The sequence below is a fragment of the Hyperolius riggenbachi genome, chromosome 9, assembly GCF_040937935.1.
Source record: "Hyperolius riggenbachi isolate aHypRig1 chromosome 9, aHypRig1.pri, whole genome shotgun sequence".
NCBI classification, from domain to species: Eukaryota; Metazoa; Chordata; class Amphibia; order Anura; family Hyperoliidae; genus Hyperolius; species Hyperolius riggenbachi.
In genome coordinates, this window is record NC_090654.1 from 208,653,438 (window position 1) to 208,670,332 (window position 16,895).

The window sequence follows — 16,895 nt, forward strand, 5'->3', positions numbered from 1 at the left end:
ATTTTTTTTTTTATCCCCCACCCTGCTCCCTGCCCCCTCCTGATCACCCCCCACCCCTCAGATTCTCCCCAGACCCCCCCCCCCCCCCTGTTTACTGTATGCATCTATCCCCCTGATCACCTGTCAATCACCCATCAATCACCCCCTGTCACTGCCACCCATCAGCCAGCCCCTAACCTGCCCCTTGCGGGCAATCTGATCACCCCCCCACACCAATAGATCGCCCGCAGATCCGACATCAGATCACCTCCCAAATCCATTGTTTACATCTATTCTCTCCTCTAAACACCCACTAATTACCCATCAATCACCCCCTATCACCACCTGTCACTTTTACCTATCAGATCAGACCCTAATCTGCCCCTTGCGGGCACCCAATCACCCGCCCACACGCTCAGATTGCCCTCTGACCCCCCCTTATCAATTCACCAGTGCATTAATTACATCTGTTCTTCCCTGTAATAACCCACTGATCACCTGTCAATCACCTGCCAATCACCTATCACCCATCAATCACCCCCTGTCACTGCCACCCATCAATCAGCCCCTAACCTGCCCCTTGCGGGCAATCTGATCACCCACCCACACCATTAGATCGCCCGCAAACCCGCCGTCAGATTACCTCCCAAATGTATTGTTTACATCTGTTATCTTCTCTAAACACCCACTAATCACCCATCAATCACCCCCTATCACCACCTGTCACTGTTACCTATCAGATCAGACCCTAATCTGCCCCTTGCGGGCACCCAATCACCCGCCCACACGCTCAGATTGCCCTCAGACCCCCCCCCCCCCCCTTATCAATTCGCCAGTGCATTAATTACATCTGTCCTTCCCTGTAATAACCCACTGATCACCTGTCAATCACCTGCCAATCACCTATCACCCATCAATCACCCCGTCACTGCCACCCAACAATCAGCCCCTAACCTGCCCCTTGCGGGCAATCTGATCACCCACCCACACCAATAGATCGCCCGCAGATCCGACATCAGATCACCACCCAAGCGCAGCGTTTACATCTATTCTCTCCTCTAAACACCCACTAATTACCCATCAATCACCCCCTATCACCACCTATCACCACCTGTCACTGTTACCCATCAGATCAGACCCTAATCTGCCCCTTGCGGGCACCCAATCGCCCGCCTACACGCTCAGATTGCCCTCAGACCCCCCCTTATCAATTCGCCAGTGCAATATTTACATCTGTTCTCCCCTGTAATAACCCACTGATTACCTGTCAATCACCTGCCAATCACCTATCACCCATCAATCACCCCCTGTCACTGCCACCCATCAATCACCCGCTGTCACTGCCACCCATCAATCAGCCCCTAACCTGCCCCTTGCGGGCAAACTGATCACCCACCCACACCAATAGATCGCCCGCAGATCCGACATCAGATCACCACCCAAGCGCAGTGTTTCCATCTATTCTCTACCCTAAACACCCACTAATTACCCATCAATCACCCCCTGTCACTGCTACCTATCAGATTAGACCCCTATCTGCCCCTAGGGCACTCAATCACCCGCCCACACCCTCAGAATGCCCTCAGACCCCAGCCCTGATCACCTCGCCAGTGCATTGCTTACATCTATTCCCCCCTCTAATCACACCTTGAGACACCCATCAATCACCTCCACTCACCCCCTACCACACCTACCCATCAGATCAGGCCCCAATTTGCCCCGTGTGGGCTCCTGATCACTCGGCCAATCCCTCAGACCCCCTTCCGATCACCTCCCCAGTGCATTGATTGCATCTATTTTCCCCTCTAACCACCCCCTGAGACACCCATCAATCACCTCCTGTCACCCCCCTAGCACTCCTATCCATCAGATCAGGCCCAATACAACCTGTCATCTAAAAGGCCACCCTGCTTATGACCGGTTCCACAAAATTCGCCCCCTCATAGACCACCTGTCATCAAAATTTGCAGATGCTTATACCCCTGAACAGTCATTTTGAGACATTTGGTTTCCAGACTACTCACGGTTTTGGGCCTGTAAAATGCCAGGGCGGTATAGGAACCCCACAAGTGACCCCATTTTAGAAAAAGACACCCCAAGGTATTCTGTTAGGTGTATGACGAGTTCATAGAAGATTTTATTTTTTGTGAAAAGTTAGCGGAAATTAATTTTTATTGGTTTTTTTTCACAAAGTGTCATTTTTCACTAACTTGTGACAAAAAATAAAATCTTCTATGAACTCACCATACACCTAACGGAATACCTTGGGGTGTCTTCTTTCTAAAATGGGGTCACTTGTGGGGTTCCTATACTGCCCTGGCATTTTAGGGGCCCTAAACCGCGAGGAGTAGTCTAGAAAACAAATGCTTCAAAATGACCTGTGAATAGGACGTTGGGCCCCTTAGCGCACCTAGGCTGCAAAAAATTGTCACACATGTGGTACCGCTGTACTCAGGAAAAGTAGTATAATGTGTTTTGGGGTGTATTTTTACACATACCCATGCTGGATGGGAGAAATTTCTATGTAAATGGACAATTGTGTGTAAAAAAAATCAAACAATTGTCATTTACAGAGATATTTCTCCCACTTAGCATGGGTATGTGTAAAAATACACCCCAAAACGCATTATACTACTTCTGAGTACGGCGGTACCACATGTGTGACACTTTTTTACACCCTAAGTACGCTAAGGGACCCAAAGTCCAATGAGTACCTTTAGGATTTCACAGGTCATTTTGCGACATTTGGTTTCAAGACTACTCCTCACGGTTTAGGGCCCCTAAAATGCCAGGGCAGTATAGGAACCCCACAAATGACCCCATTCTAGAAAGAAGACACCCAAAGGTATTCCGTACGGAGTATGGTGAGTTCATAGAAGATTTTATTTTTTGTCACAAGTTAGCGGAAAATGACACTTTGTGAAAAAAAACTATTAAAATCAATTTCCGCTAACTTGTGACAAAAAAATAAAAACTTCTATGAACTCACCATACTCCTAACGGAATACCTTGGGGTGTCTTCTTTCTAAAATGGGGTCATTAGTGGGGTTCCTATACTGCCCTGGCATTTTAGGGGCCCTAAACCGTGAGGAGTAGTCTTGAAACAAAAATGACCTGTGAAATCCTAAAGGTACTCATTGGACTTTGGGCCCCTTAGTGCAGTTAGGGTGCAAAAAAGTGCCACACATGTGGTATCGCCGTACTCGGGAGAAGTAGTATAATGTGTTTTGGGGTGTATTTTTACACATACCCATGCTGGGTGGGAGAAATACCTTTGTAAATGACAATCTTTTCATTTTTTTACACACAATTGTCCATTTACAGAGGTATTTCTCCCACCCAGCATGGGTATGTGTAAAAATACACCCCAAAACACATTGTACTACTTCTCCCCAGTACGGCGATACCACATGTGTGGCACTTTTTTGCACCCTAACTGCACTAAGGGGCCCAAAGTCCAATGAGTACCTTTAGGATTTCACAGGTCATTTTGAGAAATTTCGTTTCAAGACTACTCCTCACGGTTTAGGGCCCCTAAAATGCCAGGGCAGTATAGGAACCCCACAAATGACCCCATTTTAGAAAGAAGACACCCCAAAGTATTCCGTTAGGAGTATGGTGAGTTCATAGAAGATTTTATTTTTTGTCAAAAGTTAGCGGAAAATGACACTTTGTGAAAAAACACAATTAAAATCAATTTCCGCTAACTTTTGACAAAAAAATAAAATCTTCTATGAACTCACCATACTCCTAACGGAATACCTTGGGGTGTCTTCTTTCTAAAATGGGGTCATTTGTGGGGTTCCTATACTGCCCTGGCATTTTAGGGGCCCTAAACCGTGAGGAGTAGTCTTGAAACGAAATTTCTCAAAATGACCTGTGAAATTCTAAAGGTACTCATTGGACTTTGGGCCCTTTAGCGCAGTTAGGGTGCAAAAAAGTGCCACACATGTGGTATCGCCGTACTCAGGAGAAGTAGTATAATGTGTTTTGTGGTGTATTTTTACACATACCCATGCTGAGTGGGAGAAAGATCTCTGTAAATGGACAATTGTGTGTAAAAAAAATTAACAAATTGTCATTTACAGAGATATTTCTCCCACCCAGCATGGGTATGTGTAAAAATACACCCCAAAACACATTATACTACTTCTCCTGAGTACGGCAATACCACATGTGTGGCACTTTTTTGCACCCTAACTGCGCTAAGGGGTCCAAAGTCCAATGAGCACCTTCAGGCTTTACAGGGGTGCTTACAATTTAGCACCCCCCAAAATGTCAGGACAGTAAACACACCCCACAAATGACCCCATTTTGGAAAGTAGACACTTCAAGGTATTCAGAGAGGAGCATGGTGAGTCCGTGGCAGATTTCATTTTTTTTTTGTCGCAAGTTAGAAGAAATGGAAACTTTTTTTTTTTTTTTTTTTTTTCACAAAGTGTCATTTTCCGCTTACTTGTGACAAAAAATATCTTCTATGAACTCACTATGCCTCTCAGTGAATACTTTGGGATGTCTTCTTTCCAAAATGGGGTCATTTGGGGGGTATTTATACTATCCTGGAATTCTAGCCCCTCATGAAACATGACAGAGGGTCAGAAAAGTCAGAGATGTTTGAAAATGGGAAAATTCACTTTTTGCACCATAGTTTGTAAACGCTATAACTTTTACCCAAACCAATAAATATACACTGAATGGGTTTTTTTTTTATCAAAAACATGTTTGTCCACATTTTTCGCGCTGCATGTATACAGAAATTTTACTTTATTTGAAAACTGTCAGCACAGAAAGTTAAAAAAATCATTTTTTTGCCAAAATTCATGTCTTTTTTGCTGAATATAATAAAAAGTAAAAATCGCAGGAGCAATCAAATAGCACTAAAAGAAAGCTTTATTAGTGACAAGAAAAGGAGCCAAAATTCATTTAGGTGGTAGGTTGTATGAGCGAGCAATAAACTGTGAAAGCTGCAGTGGTCTGAATGGAAAAAAAGTGGCCGGTCCTTAAGGGGTAGAAAGCCCTAGGTCCTCAAGTGGTTAAATAACTTACAGGAATACTGTAGGGGGGGACGGCGGAAAATGAGTTGAACTTACCCGGGGCTTCTAATGGTCCCCCGCAGACATCCTGTGCCAGCGCAGCGACTCACTGATGCTGTGGCCCTGCCTCCGGTTCACTTCTGGAATTTCAGACTTTAGTCTGAAAACCACTGCGCCTGCGTTGCCGTGTCCTCGCTCCCGCTGATGTCACCAGGACCGTACTGCGCAGGCACAGACCATACTGGGCCTGCGCAGTACGCTCCTGGTGACATCAGCAGGAGCGAGGACACGGCCCCTGATTACTGCCACACCTGTTTCAATCAAGAAATCACTTAAATAGGAGCTATCTGACACAGAGAAGTAGACCAAAAGCACCTCAAAAGCTAGACATCATGCCAAGATCTAAAGAAATTCAGGAACAAATGAGAACAAAAGTAATTGAGATCTGTCCGGTAAAGGTTATAAAGCCATTTCTAAAGCTTTGGGACTCCAGGGAACCACAGTGAGAGCCATTATCCACAAATGGCAAAAACATGGAACAGTGATGAACCTTCCCAGGAGTGGCCGGCCAACCAAAATTACCCCAAGAGCGCAGAGAAAACTCATCCGAGAGGCCACAAAAGACCACAGGACAACATCTAAAGAACTGCAGGCCTCACTTTCCTCAATTAGTCAGTGTTCACGACTCCACCATAAGAGACTGGGCAAAAACGGCCTGCATGGCAGATATCCAAGGTGCAAACCACTTTTAAGCAAAAAGAACATTAAGGCTCGTCTCAATTTTGCTAAAAAAACATCTCGATTGCCAAGACTTTTGGGAAAATACCTTGTGGACCGACGAGACAAAAGTTGAACTTTTTGGAAGGTGCGTGTCCCGTTACATCTGGCATAGAAGTAACACAGCATTTCAGCAAAAGAACATCATACCAACAGTAAAATATGGTGGTGGTGGTAGTGTGATGGTCTGGGGTTGTTTTTGCTGCTTCAGGACCTGGAAGGTTTGCTGTGATAGATGGAACCATGAATTCTACTGTCTACCAAAAAATCCTGAAGGAGAATGTGTCCGGCCATCTGTTCGTTAACTCAAGCTGAAGCGATCTTGGGTGCTGCAGCAGGACAATGACCCCAAACACACCAGCAAATCCACCTCTGAATGGCTGAAGAAAAAGAAAATGAAGACTTTGGAATGGCCTAGTCAAAGTCCTGACCTGAATCCTATTGAGATGTTCATCAGGAGAAGCCTGTTGTCACACGTGTTACCACATTTCACAAGTGCAATTGCTAAACTTAAACCACAAACAACTAAACAAAAAAAAGTTTTATGCCAGGTTAGTTAGTGCTTTGTTTTTGATCTGAGGTGTTACCCATGTAGATGGTGCCCTGAATGAGCATAGAGAAGTATCTGTAATTCAGAAACTAGAAGTGCCACTAAGGTTGGCCTATGCCCCACTGATGTGTTTACACCTACTTAACCTCCTTGCCGGTTATCCCGAGCTCAGCTCGGGGTAAACCTGAGCAGGAGGATTTCTCAGGCCCCGCTGGGCCGATTTGCATGACCTTAAAAAGGCGGTTCATACTAGAAAACCCTCAAAGCTGAATTACAACAATTCTGCAAAGATGAGTGGGCCAAAATTCCTCCAGAGCCCTGTAAAAGACTCGTTGCAAGTTATCGCAAACTCTTGATTGCAGTTCTTGCTGCTAAGGGTGGCCAAACCAGTTATTAGGTTCAGGGGGCAATTTCTTTTTCACACAGGGCCATATAGGTTTTGTTTTTATCACTAAATTATAAAAACCATCATTTTAAAACTGCATTTTGTGTTCAGTTATGTTATCTTTGACTAATAGTTAACGTTTTTTGATGAGCAGAAACATTTAAGTGTGACAAACATGCAAAAGAATAAGAAATCAGGAAGGGAGCAAATAGTTTTTCACATCACTGTACTTCGGGCTTCCTGCAGGCTGTGGGCTCCTTTATCTTCTCTCCGGGCTACTCCTGCCATCTGCTAGCCGCCCTGGTACTTCTGTGAGTCGTGCACGCCCATCGTGTTTTGCACCTACATAGTACTACACAGCCGCAGATTGCTCCTGGCCACAGGAGTGCACGTTCGGCTTGGCTGCGCATGCGCGATTGCGTGCGACTCACAGAAGTACTGGGACAGCTAACGGACGGTAGGAGTGGTCCGTAGAGACTGTGAGGGAGCTCACAGCCTGAAGCGGGCTAGAAGAAGCCCCAAGTAAGTAAAACATTTTTGCTTTCAATCATCTCATGTTCCCTTTAACCCCCTTGCCGGTCCAATTCCTGCGGCAAGGGGGCAGCACAGCACTTTTTTTTAAAAAAAATCATATAGGCTCGCTACATGATAGCCGCTGCGGCATCCCCCCACCCACTCCGATCGCCTCCGGCGATCAGAGTAAGCAGGAAATCCCGTTCAGAACAGGATTTCCTGCTGGGCTTCCCCGGTCGCCATGGCGACAGGGCGGGATGACGTTACCGACGTCATGGACGTCAGAGGGAATCCCGATCCACCCCTCAGCACTGCCTGGCACTGATTGGCCAGGCTGCGTAAGGGGTGTGGAGCTGCTGAATATGCACGCAGCTAGCAAAGTGCTAGCTGCGTGCAATAAAAAAAAATTATGCAAATCGGCCCAGCGGGGCCTGAGAAATCATCCTGCGCAGGTTTACCCCGAGCTGAGCTCGGGATAACCGGCAAGGAGGTTAAGTAGGTGTAAACACATCAGTGGGGCATAGGCCAACCTTAGTGGCACTTCTAGTTTCTGAATTACAGATACTTCTCTATGCTCATTCAGGGCACCATCTACATGGGTAACACCTCAGATCAAAAACAAAGCACTAACTAACCTGGCATAAAACTTTTTTTTGTTTACCGTATATACTCGAGTATAAGCCGACCCGAGTATAAGCCGACCCCCCAACTTTTCCCTTAAATTCCAGGAAAAAGTGATTGACTCAAGTATAAGCCGAGGGTAGGGAATACAGCACAGACCATATAGACCGTGGGGGCTGAAAGAGGCCCAGGTAAGTAAATTGCAACGTTTTGGTGGTGCTGGCAGACTGTAGCAGCGATGCTTGATCAGATTGGTTGCTGTAGGCAACATTCAGAATGCAGTTTTGATGAATAAGGTCCACAGTGCCTTTACATCTTCTAATGTGGAGTGGCCCTGACATACGGTATGCAGAGCGGTGGCAGGCAGAGTGTAAAACTGATCATTGTGACTCGCAGAATTGCATTGCAGAATGTGCATAGGGAGCTGGGCTTTCACCTTTAAGCTGACGATTCATATTACACATTCATGCCCTCATCGCCATGACTCCCCCGAGTGCCACCAGGGCATATGCAGAGTGGTGTGGGCAACACAATTAACCCCCAGCACATGTAGACAGTGCACAGGGAGCTGGGCTCCTTTACTCACATGTCAGCACAGCGCGCCTGGTTTGCTCATCATCACCATGCCTCACTCAGCCACGGAGCAAATCACACTCTGCCGCTGTGTAGTCACAGGTGTGGGCAGCGCAATTGACCCCCAGCATATGTAAATAGTGCACAGGGAGCCGGGCTTCCTTACTCACGTCAGCACCGCACGCCTGGATTGCCCGTCATCACCATGCCTCTTGCCAACCACGGAACAACACAGCGCAAAGACCGGAGCCAATCAGGAAATCCCACACTCTGTCGCTGTGTACTCGTCACATAATGAGAGATGTTATCAGCTGTGAACGCAGTTCGGGCAATGCTTTCCCTTCAGAGAGCGGGACGCATCTCCTAGGTTTCAGTTTCGTCACGCGGTATGTTCCCACCCTTCAGGCACCTGATTGGCCGGCTGTGTTGCTGACAATACAGCCGGCCAATCGGGAACATGCCTCGTGACGAAATTTGAAACATAGGAGATGCGTCCCGCTCTCTGAAGGTAAAGCAATTTCCCGAACTGCGTGCACAGCTGATAACACCTATCTTTATGTGACGAGTACACAGCGGTAGAGTGTGTGATTTCCTGATTGGCTCCGGTCTTTGCGCTGTGTTGTTCCGTGGTTGGCAAGAGGCATGGTGATGACGGGCAATCCAGGCGTGCGGTGCTGACGTGAGTAAAGAAGCCCGGCTCGCTGTGCACTATTTACATATGCTGGGGGTTAATTGCGCTGCCCACACCACTCTGCATATGCCGCGGTGGCACTCCGGGGAGAAGGTGACTCGAGTATAAGCCGACACCCCCACTTTTGGGCCACTTTTTTGGACCCAAAAAGTCGGCTTATACTCGAGTATATACGGTAGTTGTTTGTGGTTTAAGTTTAGCAATTGCACTTGTGAAATGTGGTAACACGTGCGACAACGGGCTTCTCCTGATGAACTTGGGTGTCCTGCTGAGTTCATGCCCAGGTGGTCAGAGAAATCAGAAGCAAATGGAGTGCGACTTGTGCCTGATACACACCATGCAATTTCCCGTCCGATAGACGAGTCAAATTGATTATTTCTGACGGGTCTGATCTGATTTCTGATGGATTTTCTGATCACTTCTATTCAAAAATCGATCAGAAAAAGGATCATATAACAGATTGGACCGGTTGGAAATAATCGATTCCACTCATCTATCTGATGGAAAATTGCATGCTGTGTATTAGGCTGGAGGTATCCTATGCCTTTCAGGCATATGTAGACCTATCTAAAATGGGACCTTTTTGGCTATGAGCTGGTCACCAAAGGGTTTTTTTTTGGGGGGGGTGCATATTGTTTCGGCACCACTTAGTTCGGCGCGGTGCAAGTCGAATGACGGCTCTCACTGCTGCCACCAAAAACTCCGAGGCGGCAACAACTCGGAGGGAGATGTAATTCACGGTCTGGCAGCTGCCAGTCCTGAATTACTGCTACGCGCCCCGCGCAGCATAGCATTGCTGCTATGGGGCGCCCAGTTTGGGCGCTCGGCTCTGAGAGCCGCGTGCCAAAATAAGCTGATCCGGTTTCTTGGAGTTTTCACATTTTCTAGCTGTGGAGACTTTATATACATTTGTAGATCTCCACAGCTCTTATTCATATTGCGAGAGTGCTGCAGGATTTTCTAATAAAATGTTGTAGCTGTAACAGCCCAGCCACTCTTAGCCATAATTATTAATGTAAACTTAGCTAAACGTTATGTTTGTTGTAACGTGCTAGGAGTACACGTCCTTTCCTGAGCTGTTTGTTTGTTTTACCTTGTAGGGTTCATTCACACGTATGTTGTAGAGTTTGTTCTGTTCATCTTACTGTGGTATATCAATTACTAACCAAACAAGTCTAGGGAAGTGAATAGGGGGTATACGCTAAAATGATTGCACAACACTTCAGCTGTTAAAAATGCCATCATTTTTTTTAATTGAAAAAAACATCTTGCTGACCATTATTGTTGAGTAAGAAAATGTAGTGTTAAAGTAGAACTGCCTTATTTTTCGTGTTGCATGGTTGTATGTATTCTGAGTTATCACTTTTGTTTCCCAGTGCTTGGGATTGGGAATGCTACTGATGTTTTTCTTGCATAGACTGGGTGGAGGCTTTTCTCTAATTTTTTTTTCTTTTAAATGATTTCCTGGAATATTTTCTGTCTGAAGGTAGTTTTAGTACACGTGTGTGACTAGGGTTGTGGAGTAGGTGCAAAAATCATTCGGCGACTCAGTTTATGAAACCTTCAACTTGCACTTCTCTAATTTTACATATAGCAATCCTGTTGATTGATAGTATGAAACATAACACATTTCATCACTGCCAGAGCATAAGAATTTTAAAGCTTTAATAAGATTGCATCTGCTTATGGGAACAAAACAAAGCTGGCCAGGAACCTGACACACTACCCTGTTGGCCATCTGGCCTGGTATTGCCAACATGAATTTCCTATATCTGACATAGAGAAAGCCAGGGCCACTTCCTGAAAAGGATGCACCAGAACCCAGCTAATATGAGGTTCCAGTGAGTTTTATTAAACAATGTGTTGGGGTAGTCTAACTTTTCAATATCCGCATACCACGGGGGGGGGGGGGGGGGGTGGTAATGCTGATATTGAAAAGTACATTGTATACTGGAGATGCACTTTAACTAAACTTACAGTAGCTGTTAAATAGAATTCCAATCTAGTCCTGGGTAAGAGTACTCGTAGAGGGTGCAGGCAGGAACAATGAACATCAATCAGGCTGTAGACAATCTGCCTGTGGGTACATCTGAAAGTGCTATGCAGTTACTCTGCCTGGAAATGGGGGGGGGGGTTATTCTTCCTGTACTACACATTCTTTATGCACGATCTGGACCAGGTGATGGACAACACGTCTGCATTAAATGTGCACAACATTCTCAGTGGATTCATGACGGCTCTGCAGGAAGTGCATATGTAGAGCCAGATGGTCGATCACGCTCCAAAGTTGCTAGATGTATGGCCACCTTTAGTTTGGGGCTGGTTTTCTGAAATCCTTCAAATGTAGATCATTTTACATGCCTTACTGACCCCAGTTTTTCACACTTCAAAATTGTACACTAAAAAGACTGCCAAGAACTTGTCCAAAATTGTAAAAAAGAAGAAAAGTTTGCAGAGAAGTTTCTCTGCAAACTTCTTTTTTACAATTTTGAGCTAGTCGTTCAAGGTTTGAGGCCCACAGAGAGTGGTATGTCCTAAGAGAGCCAGCTGGCTCGAGTAATAAAATCGCTCGGTCCTTTTTGAGGGCTATATTTCTTTAGTACTAAGAACTTGTCCAATGCATATTGGACATGTAAAGGGTTTTTTTTATAGCAAAAGTTTCTCCTGGTGTTATGCGGCTGTCTTGTACCACAGACTGAGTACGTGGACTTTTGAGTGTAGATGGAGCCTGATACCCCAGTGTTTTGTGTAGGGAGGCCTGTATCCTAAATTTGCTCCGTTAGATGGACGACCTGATGACGGTATGCGTGGCCCCGTCTGCGCACCCAAGCACACTAATAACTATGCTGTGATGCATTTTATTCTTTCTCTGCCTGAAAGGTTTAAAGATCAGGTATGTAAGTGACAGTTCCTGACTGGGGCGGACTACAGTGTAACCCTCACTGTTAAGGAACTGCAACCGTAAAACATTTCCCTAACAGAAAATGGCTTCTGAGAGCAGCAAATAGATAGAGGGTCAATAGTTCATAGATTTTAGCTCTGGCATACTTCAATGAATGTGTCATTGAGCAGAAACCATGAAATAGTAAAAACTTAAAAAGTAGATTTAAATCTCACTAATATTATAAATGCAAAAGGTTGGATGTTTGTTACTCAATCACGCAACAATGGCTCAATGGATTTGAATAAAATTTGGCACACATAGTACATTACCTGGAATAACATTTAGGGCCTGTTCAGACTATATGCGTTCCTAGCCGTTTTCAGGGAACGCGTACTGGTACCAAAAACGCATAGAAACGGCTCCTAATGCTTTTGAATGGGCTAGTTCACATGTATGCGTATGAGACGCATACGTTTCTCATCCGCATTGCTGCACGCAGTTCTGTGCGATACGCATAGAAACGGACGCAATGAAAGTCTATGGACGCGTATCAAAAACGCGTACTATTGCGTTTTTAGCGTCCGTTTTTCCTCTGCGGTTCCCATAATTCTTTTTTTTCCCCTGGGTCACGTGTTTGTGCAAAACGCAATAGAAAACGCATTCAAACGCAAGAAAAACGCATGCGTTTTTCAACTTGCGTTTCTTCTAATTTATACGCGTTCTACAAACGCAGCAAGTATGAACAGGCCCTTAGGATACTTTTTATCCTCATAACCAAAAAGTCGGCAGAGAGAAATACAAGTTTCACTGGGAGAATGTAAACTGCAGCCATTCTTACACTAACGGTAGGGTTCTCAAACTTTTCACAGTTAGTCACAGGGTGACTGGGATTAATATTCAGAAAAGTGGGTGGAGCCTACAAAAGCCAATCAAAATTCACCTATTGATTTTCAAGAGGAATATTTAATTGCTGCTATGCTTGCACTGTTAATGGCACAAGCCTCAAACCTAATACAGTTGGTCATTGGGTGACTGGAGTTCAAATTCAGATAAGGGGTTGGAGCCACAGCCGATCAGATTTGTTTCATTTCAATGCAAATTATTGATGCCAAAGACTGCAAAGCTCACAAACGAGGTCCTTGAGTAATTGTGTGTGTTAGGGTTAGAAAAAGTGGGCAGAGCCAACACCAGCCAAATACATACCCGGGCAATGGGTTCCTGCCATGTCTGCACGAGTTTTCCTGCTCTGCACAATCACGATTACGTCTCTCACACATGTGCAGAGCGGGACTGGCCGGAGGACACGTGCTTCAGTACGTGTGCAGGCATGGTAGGAACGCGTAATAATCCTGATCGGGTCGGCAAAGAGACGGGGACAACATGATAATTGCAGGTAAACGAGCGGGCAGAAAGGGAGGCGGTGAGCTTAAGGAAAGCTCACCATACATACCTGCTCCCCTCGTTTCTCCTCTGCGTTTGGGCTCTGGTATCCTTTAACAGCATATGAAAGTCTGAAGACAAGTTTTAGAATGTGTTCATTTTGAACACCACCATCTTAGTTGCCCATATGGCAAGCCTCCATTCCTCTTCCCATAAGCTATTCTACCTCTTCTTGACAGATAATTTGTCCGTGTTACACCTAATCAGGAGGGAAAGGGTATGAATGTTTTGCTGTTGCAGCTTTTTACACAGTTTACATTATAATCCTTGTAAATCCACTTTCCCTGAACGTGCTCAGTTCATGTCTTGCATTTCAGATTTTGTTAGTGGAGCATTGAATAAGCTTAAAACTAATAGAACACCTACTTCTACACCCCAACCAGACAGGACCGGTAGGTATTTGGTAACTAACAGTCATAACCTAAGCAGCATCTCTATTCTAGTGCATGGGCTTTCATAAAGATCTGCTAACCTAAAGCTAAAAGGGTTTCAGATACATTCAAATATAGCGCTGCTGAGAAAGTTGCAGCTATGTCTGAGTAAACATAAGTGTTCTTAAATAAGTTCATTAAATGTATGACTAACGGTAATAAAGAACCTTCCTAGGAGTAACCTACTACTGTAGTTTATACTGAATTCCTCTCTGTATTTGGGTGTAGCTGAAACCCTGACATGTACTTGTTTCGCTGGCGTTATGGCTGAATGTCCAGCATTTTAGACTGTGCTTTATTCTGCTTGCTGTTTTCATACTATGCTTAGAAAACCCATTTTAACACATTTTTGAAGCCTGATGCTAATTTCTTTAAAGCAGAGACCTCTTTTAATAAGGTGTGTCTTATATGTAGACGCACTTTTTTTTAGTCTTTATGGTATTCCCCAAAGCTGAAAACGTGTTTATGAAGCCTGTTATACTTTTTTCTTCCATCTAGTTTTCAATTCCATGGTGACACCTTTAATCCTTACACCGAGCACCAAAAGAAAGCTTCCTTTGGATTCTGTGCAGGGAATTTCTAACAAGAAAAGAAAATCTATTAAACAGAACCTTGCATTTGAGCTGCTTCCAAGTAGTCTTTTTGGTGGTGGGTCCACTCCCTCTTCAGGTAAGTTAGTTGTGACCTTATTGTTTAACTAAAGCTACATACTGTGCTTCCCTGAAAATAAGACCGGGCTCCAAAATATGTGCTAGGGTTTATTTTCAGGGGCTGTCTTATTTTGGGGGGAAACGCTGGTAGTTTTCCTCTACAAAATATATATACTGCATGCCATGCTGAAACACAAGCAGCATGAACAGAGCTTGTGGCTTGCAGATATTGGCTCTCACAAGAAATGCATTCTGCTGGGTACACATGATGCGATTTCCCACTCTATCTGCGGCTTCGATTATTTCCACCATGTGCGATCGGGTATCAATCGATACAGCCGTTGATTTTTCCATGTTAAGTATGCAAAATCGACGGCTGTATCGATCAAAACCCGATCCAACATGTCAAAAATGATCGATCGAGCGGGAAATCGCATCGTGTACCCAGCATTAGAGTCTATTTCTTGCAGGCAGAGGCTCCCCATAGCTATGATAGGATAAGCTGTGTGTCCTGGGACGAGGTGAAGTGCTGCTGATTATCACTTTGACAGATCAGGAGGGCTGGCTCCAACAAAAACAAATTGCCTGACACACATATACAGGACTGTAGAACTCTCATTATACTGCTGCTCTCCTGTATCCAGGCTTTGTATTGAGCGTGACTTGCTTTTGTTATGTGTGCTGCTGCCAGGAAGGGCTTACAATCGATGGAGGGCTAATAATTCAAGCATGCTAGGAATTCCTGCTAGGACTTATTCTCTGGGGATGTCTTGCTTTAGAGGAAACGCGGTACACTCCTTTTAGGTTTTGTAATGGCCATAACAATCGTTTGTGATCATTGCATAGCTCTAGAGATCTACCGGGTAAATCGGTCTCGCCTGAGACCTATTGTCATTAAAAGAACTTCGGAGGCTTTTCTCAATGTAATACTGTTTATGCATCTGCCCCTTCCTCTTTACATAAAGCGGAACACGCTGCTTGGTTGGAAGTCAGTTATTTACCACAACACATCTGAAATGATCTGTAAAGATTGATCCATGTGACAAGTCACTACTTGACTTAGAGAAACCGAGGCAGCAGATTGCTGAGTCGGGGGTCTAGCTGGATTAAGTAGTCGCCTATTGTACTTTTGTTTTTAAAAATGGCTGCGACCCCAGAAGTATGGGGACACGGCACTGCAGTGTCTCAGCTCTCTAGAGGGAGGGTTGTTATGCCTAAGTGCTTTTCCTGCAAAGGGTGCCCCTTCCACCATTTAGCTACCAAACAAGGTGCTTGTCAGTAGATATGCAGGGGGGTGCCAGCTGAGAGGAGGGACCAGAGAGCAGCACCAAGAGGACACAGTGGCATGTTGCCTGTCCCATGACATACCTCTGTGTCCCATTTGCCCCTCTAAAATCTGCCTCTGGTAAAATTAATGTTTGACCTCTGTTGCCAAATTACGACTTAATAAACTGTGGGAATGTATGCGTTTTATCTAGTGAACAGGACCATACTTGTGTCTCTATCACAATGCTGGATATGTGACCTAGGTCCTAGGCAATTGAATCATTCTCTCTTCTCTACTAAGCTCGAACAGAAGGAAGCCCTTATACTTCTTTTGAAGTGTCAGAAAATTCTTTCTCACCATCCGTGTCCAATAGTAAACATCTAACCAGCTCCAGCAACCTGAGACGCAGCAAGAGGCATGAAATTCGGAAAGTGCAGAGGTAAATCTTTTTTATTTACACGTGTACTTTATTTTTCTGTAAACCATTGGAGTTCAGTTGTTATATTGGCAATCCCTTCAGTTCCATTGTACTGTTAACTTTTTTTTTTTTTTTTTTTTTTGTAGGGTGGAGTCTGGAAAAACTGGCTGCTTCTCGCCTAAAATAAGTCGAAAAGAAATGGTGCGCAGGTCGCTTCGTCTTCGCTTTAGCCTGGGAAAAAGTTGCAAGGAGGTGGTAAGTGATGGGCAAGATAGTAGTGAAGTTACACTAACACCTACTACTTTGGGGGTTTTTTACTTCGTGTTGTACTGCAAAGACTTGATCACCGCTCAAAACTACCAACTGTTTTCAGGGGGCACAGCATAAATATCCATAAACGAAAAGCTCTGTTTTTCTTGTACTTTACCACACAAAGGTCTCAATTCCGGAAGCGGTTTCGAGCAAATTACCACATGTACGGTTATTTAACGCATGCGGTAATAACTTTTTTTTTTTACAGCAGTATTAACATTTATCAATTATGGTAAATTTTAGCCATGAATTACCGCATGCAGTAAAGTATCCGGTAATTTGCATTAGTTTTATTGGAAATCGCTATTCTCATGGAAATTAGGGGCATGTTGGCAAATAATTTACCAATCCGTTTATGACCTGCCCGTCCC

General features: G+C 44.7%; 1 protein-coding gene across 3 annotated transcripts in view; it reads left to right on the top strand.

Annotated features, from left to right (window-relative positions):
• The window catches only part of ARHGAP11A (Rho GTPase activating protein 11A), a 51,408-nt gene that overhangs the window by 23,760 nt on the left and 10,753 nt on the right, over window positions 1-16,895 (top strand). For 2 of the 3 annotated variants that reach the window (XM_068253922.1, XM_068253924.1), the window contains exons 7-10: window positions 13,764-13,838; window positions 14,376-14,546; window positions 16,095-16,233; window positions 16,359-16,467. In XM_068253922.1, the coding sequence (XP_068110023.1) occupies window positions 13,764-13,838; window positions 14,376-14,546; window positions 16,095-16,233; window positions 16,359-16,467 (494 nt within the window). The remainder of the gene's footprint in view (window positions 1-13,763; window positions 13,839-14,375; window positions 14,547-16,094; window positions 16,234-16,358; window positions 16,468-16,895) is intronic. The other variant, XM_068253923.1, reaches the window with a different exon arrangement.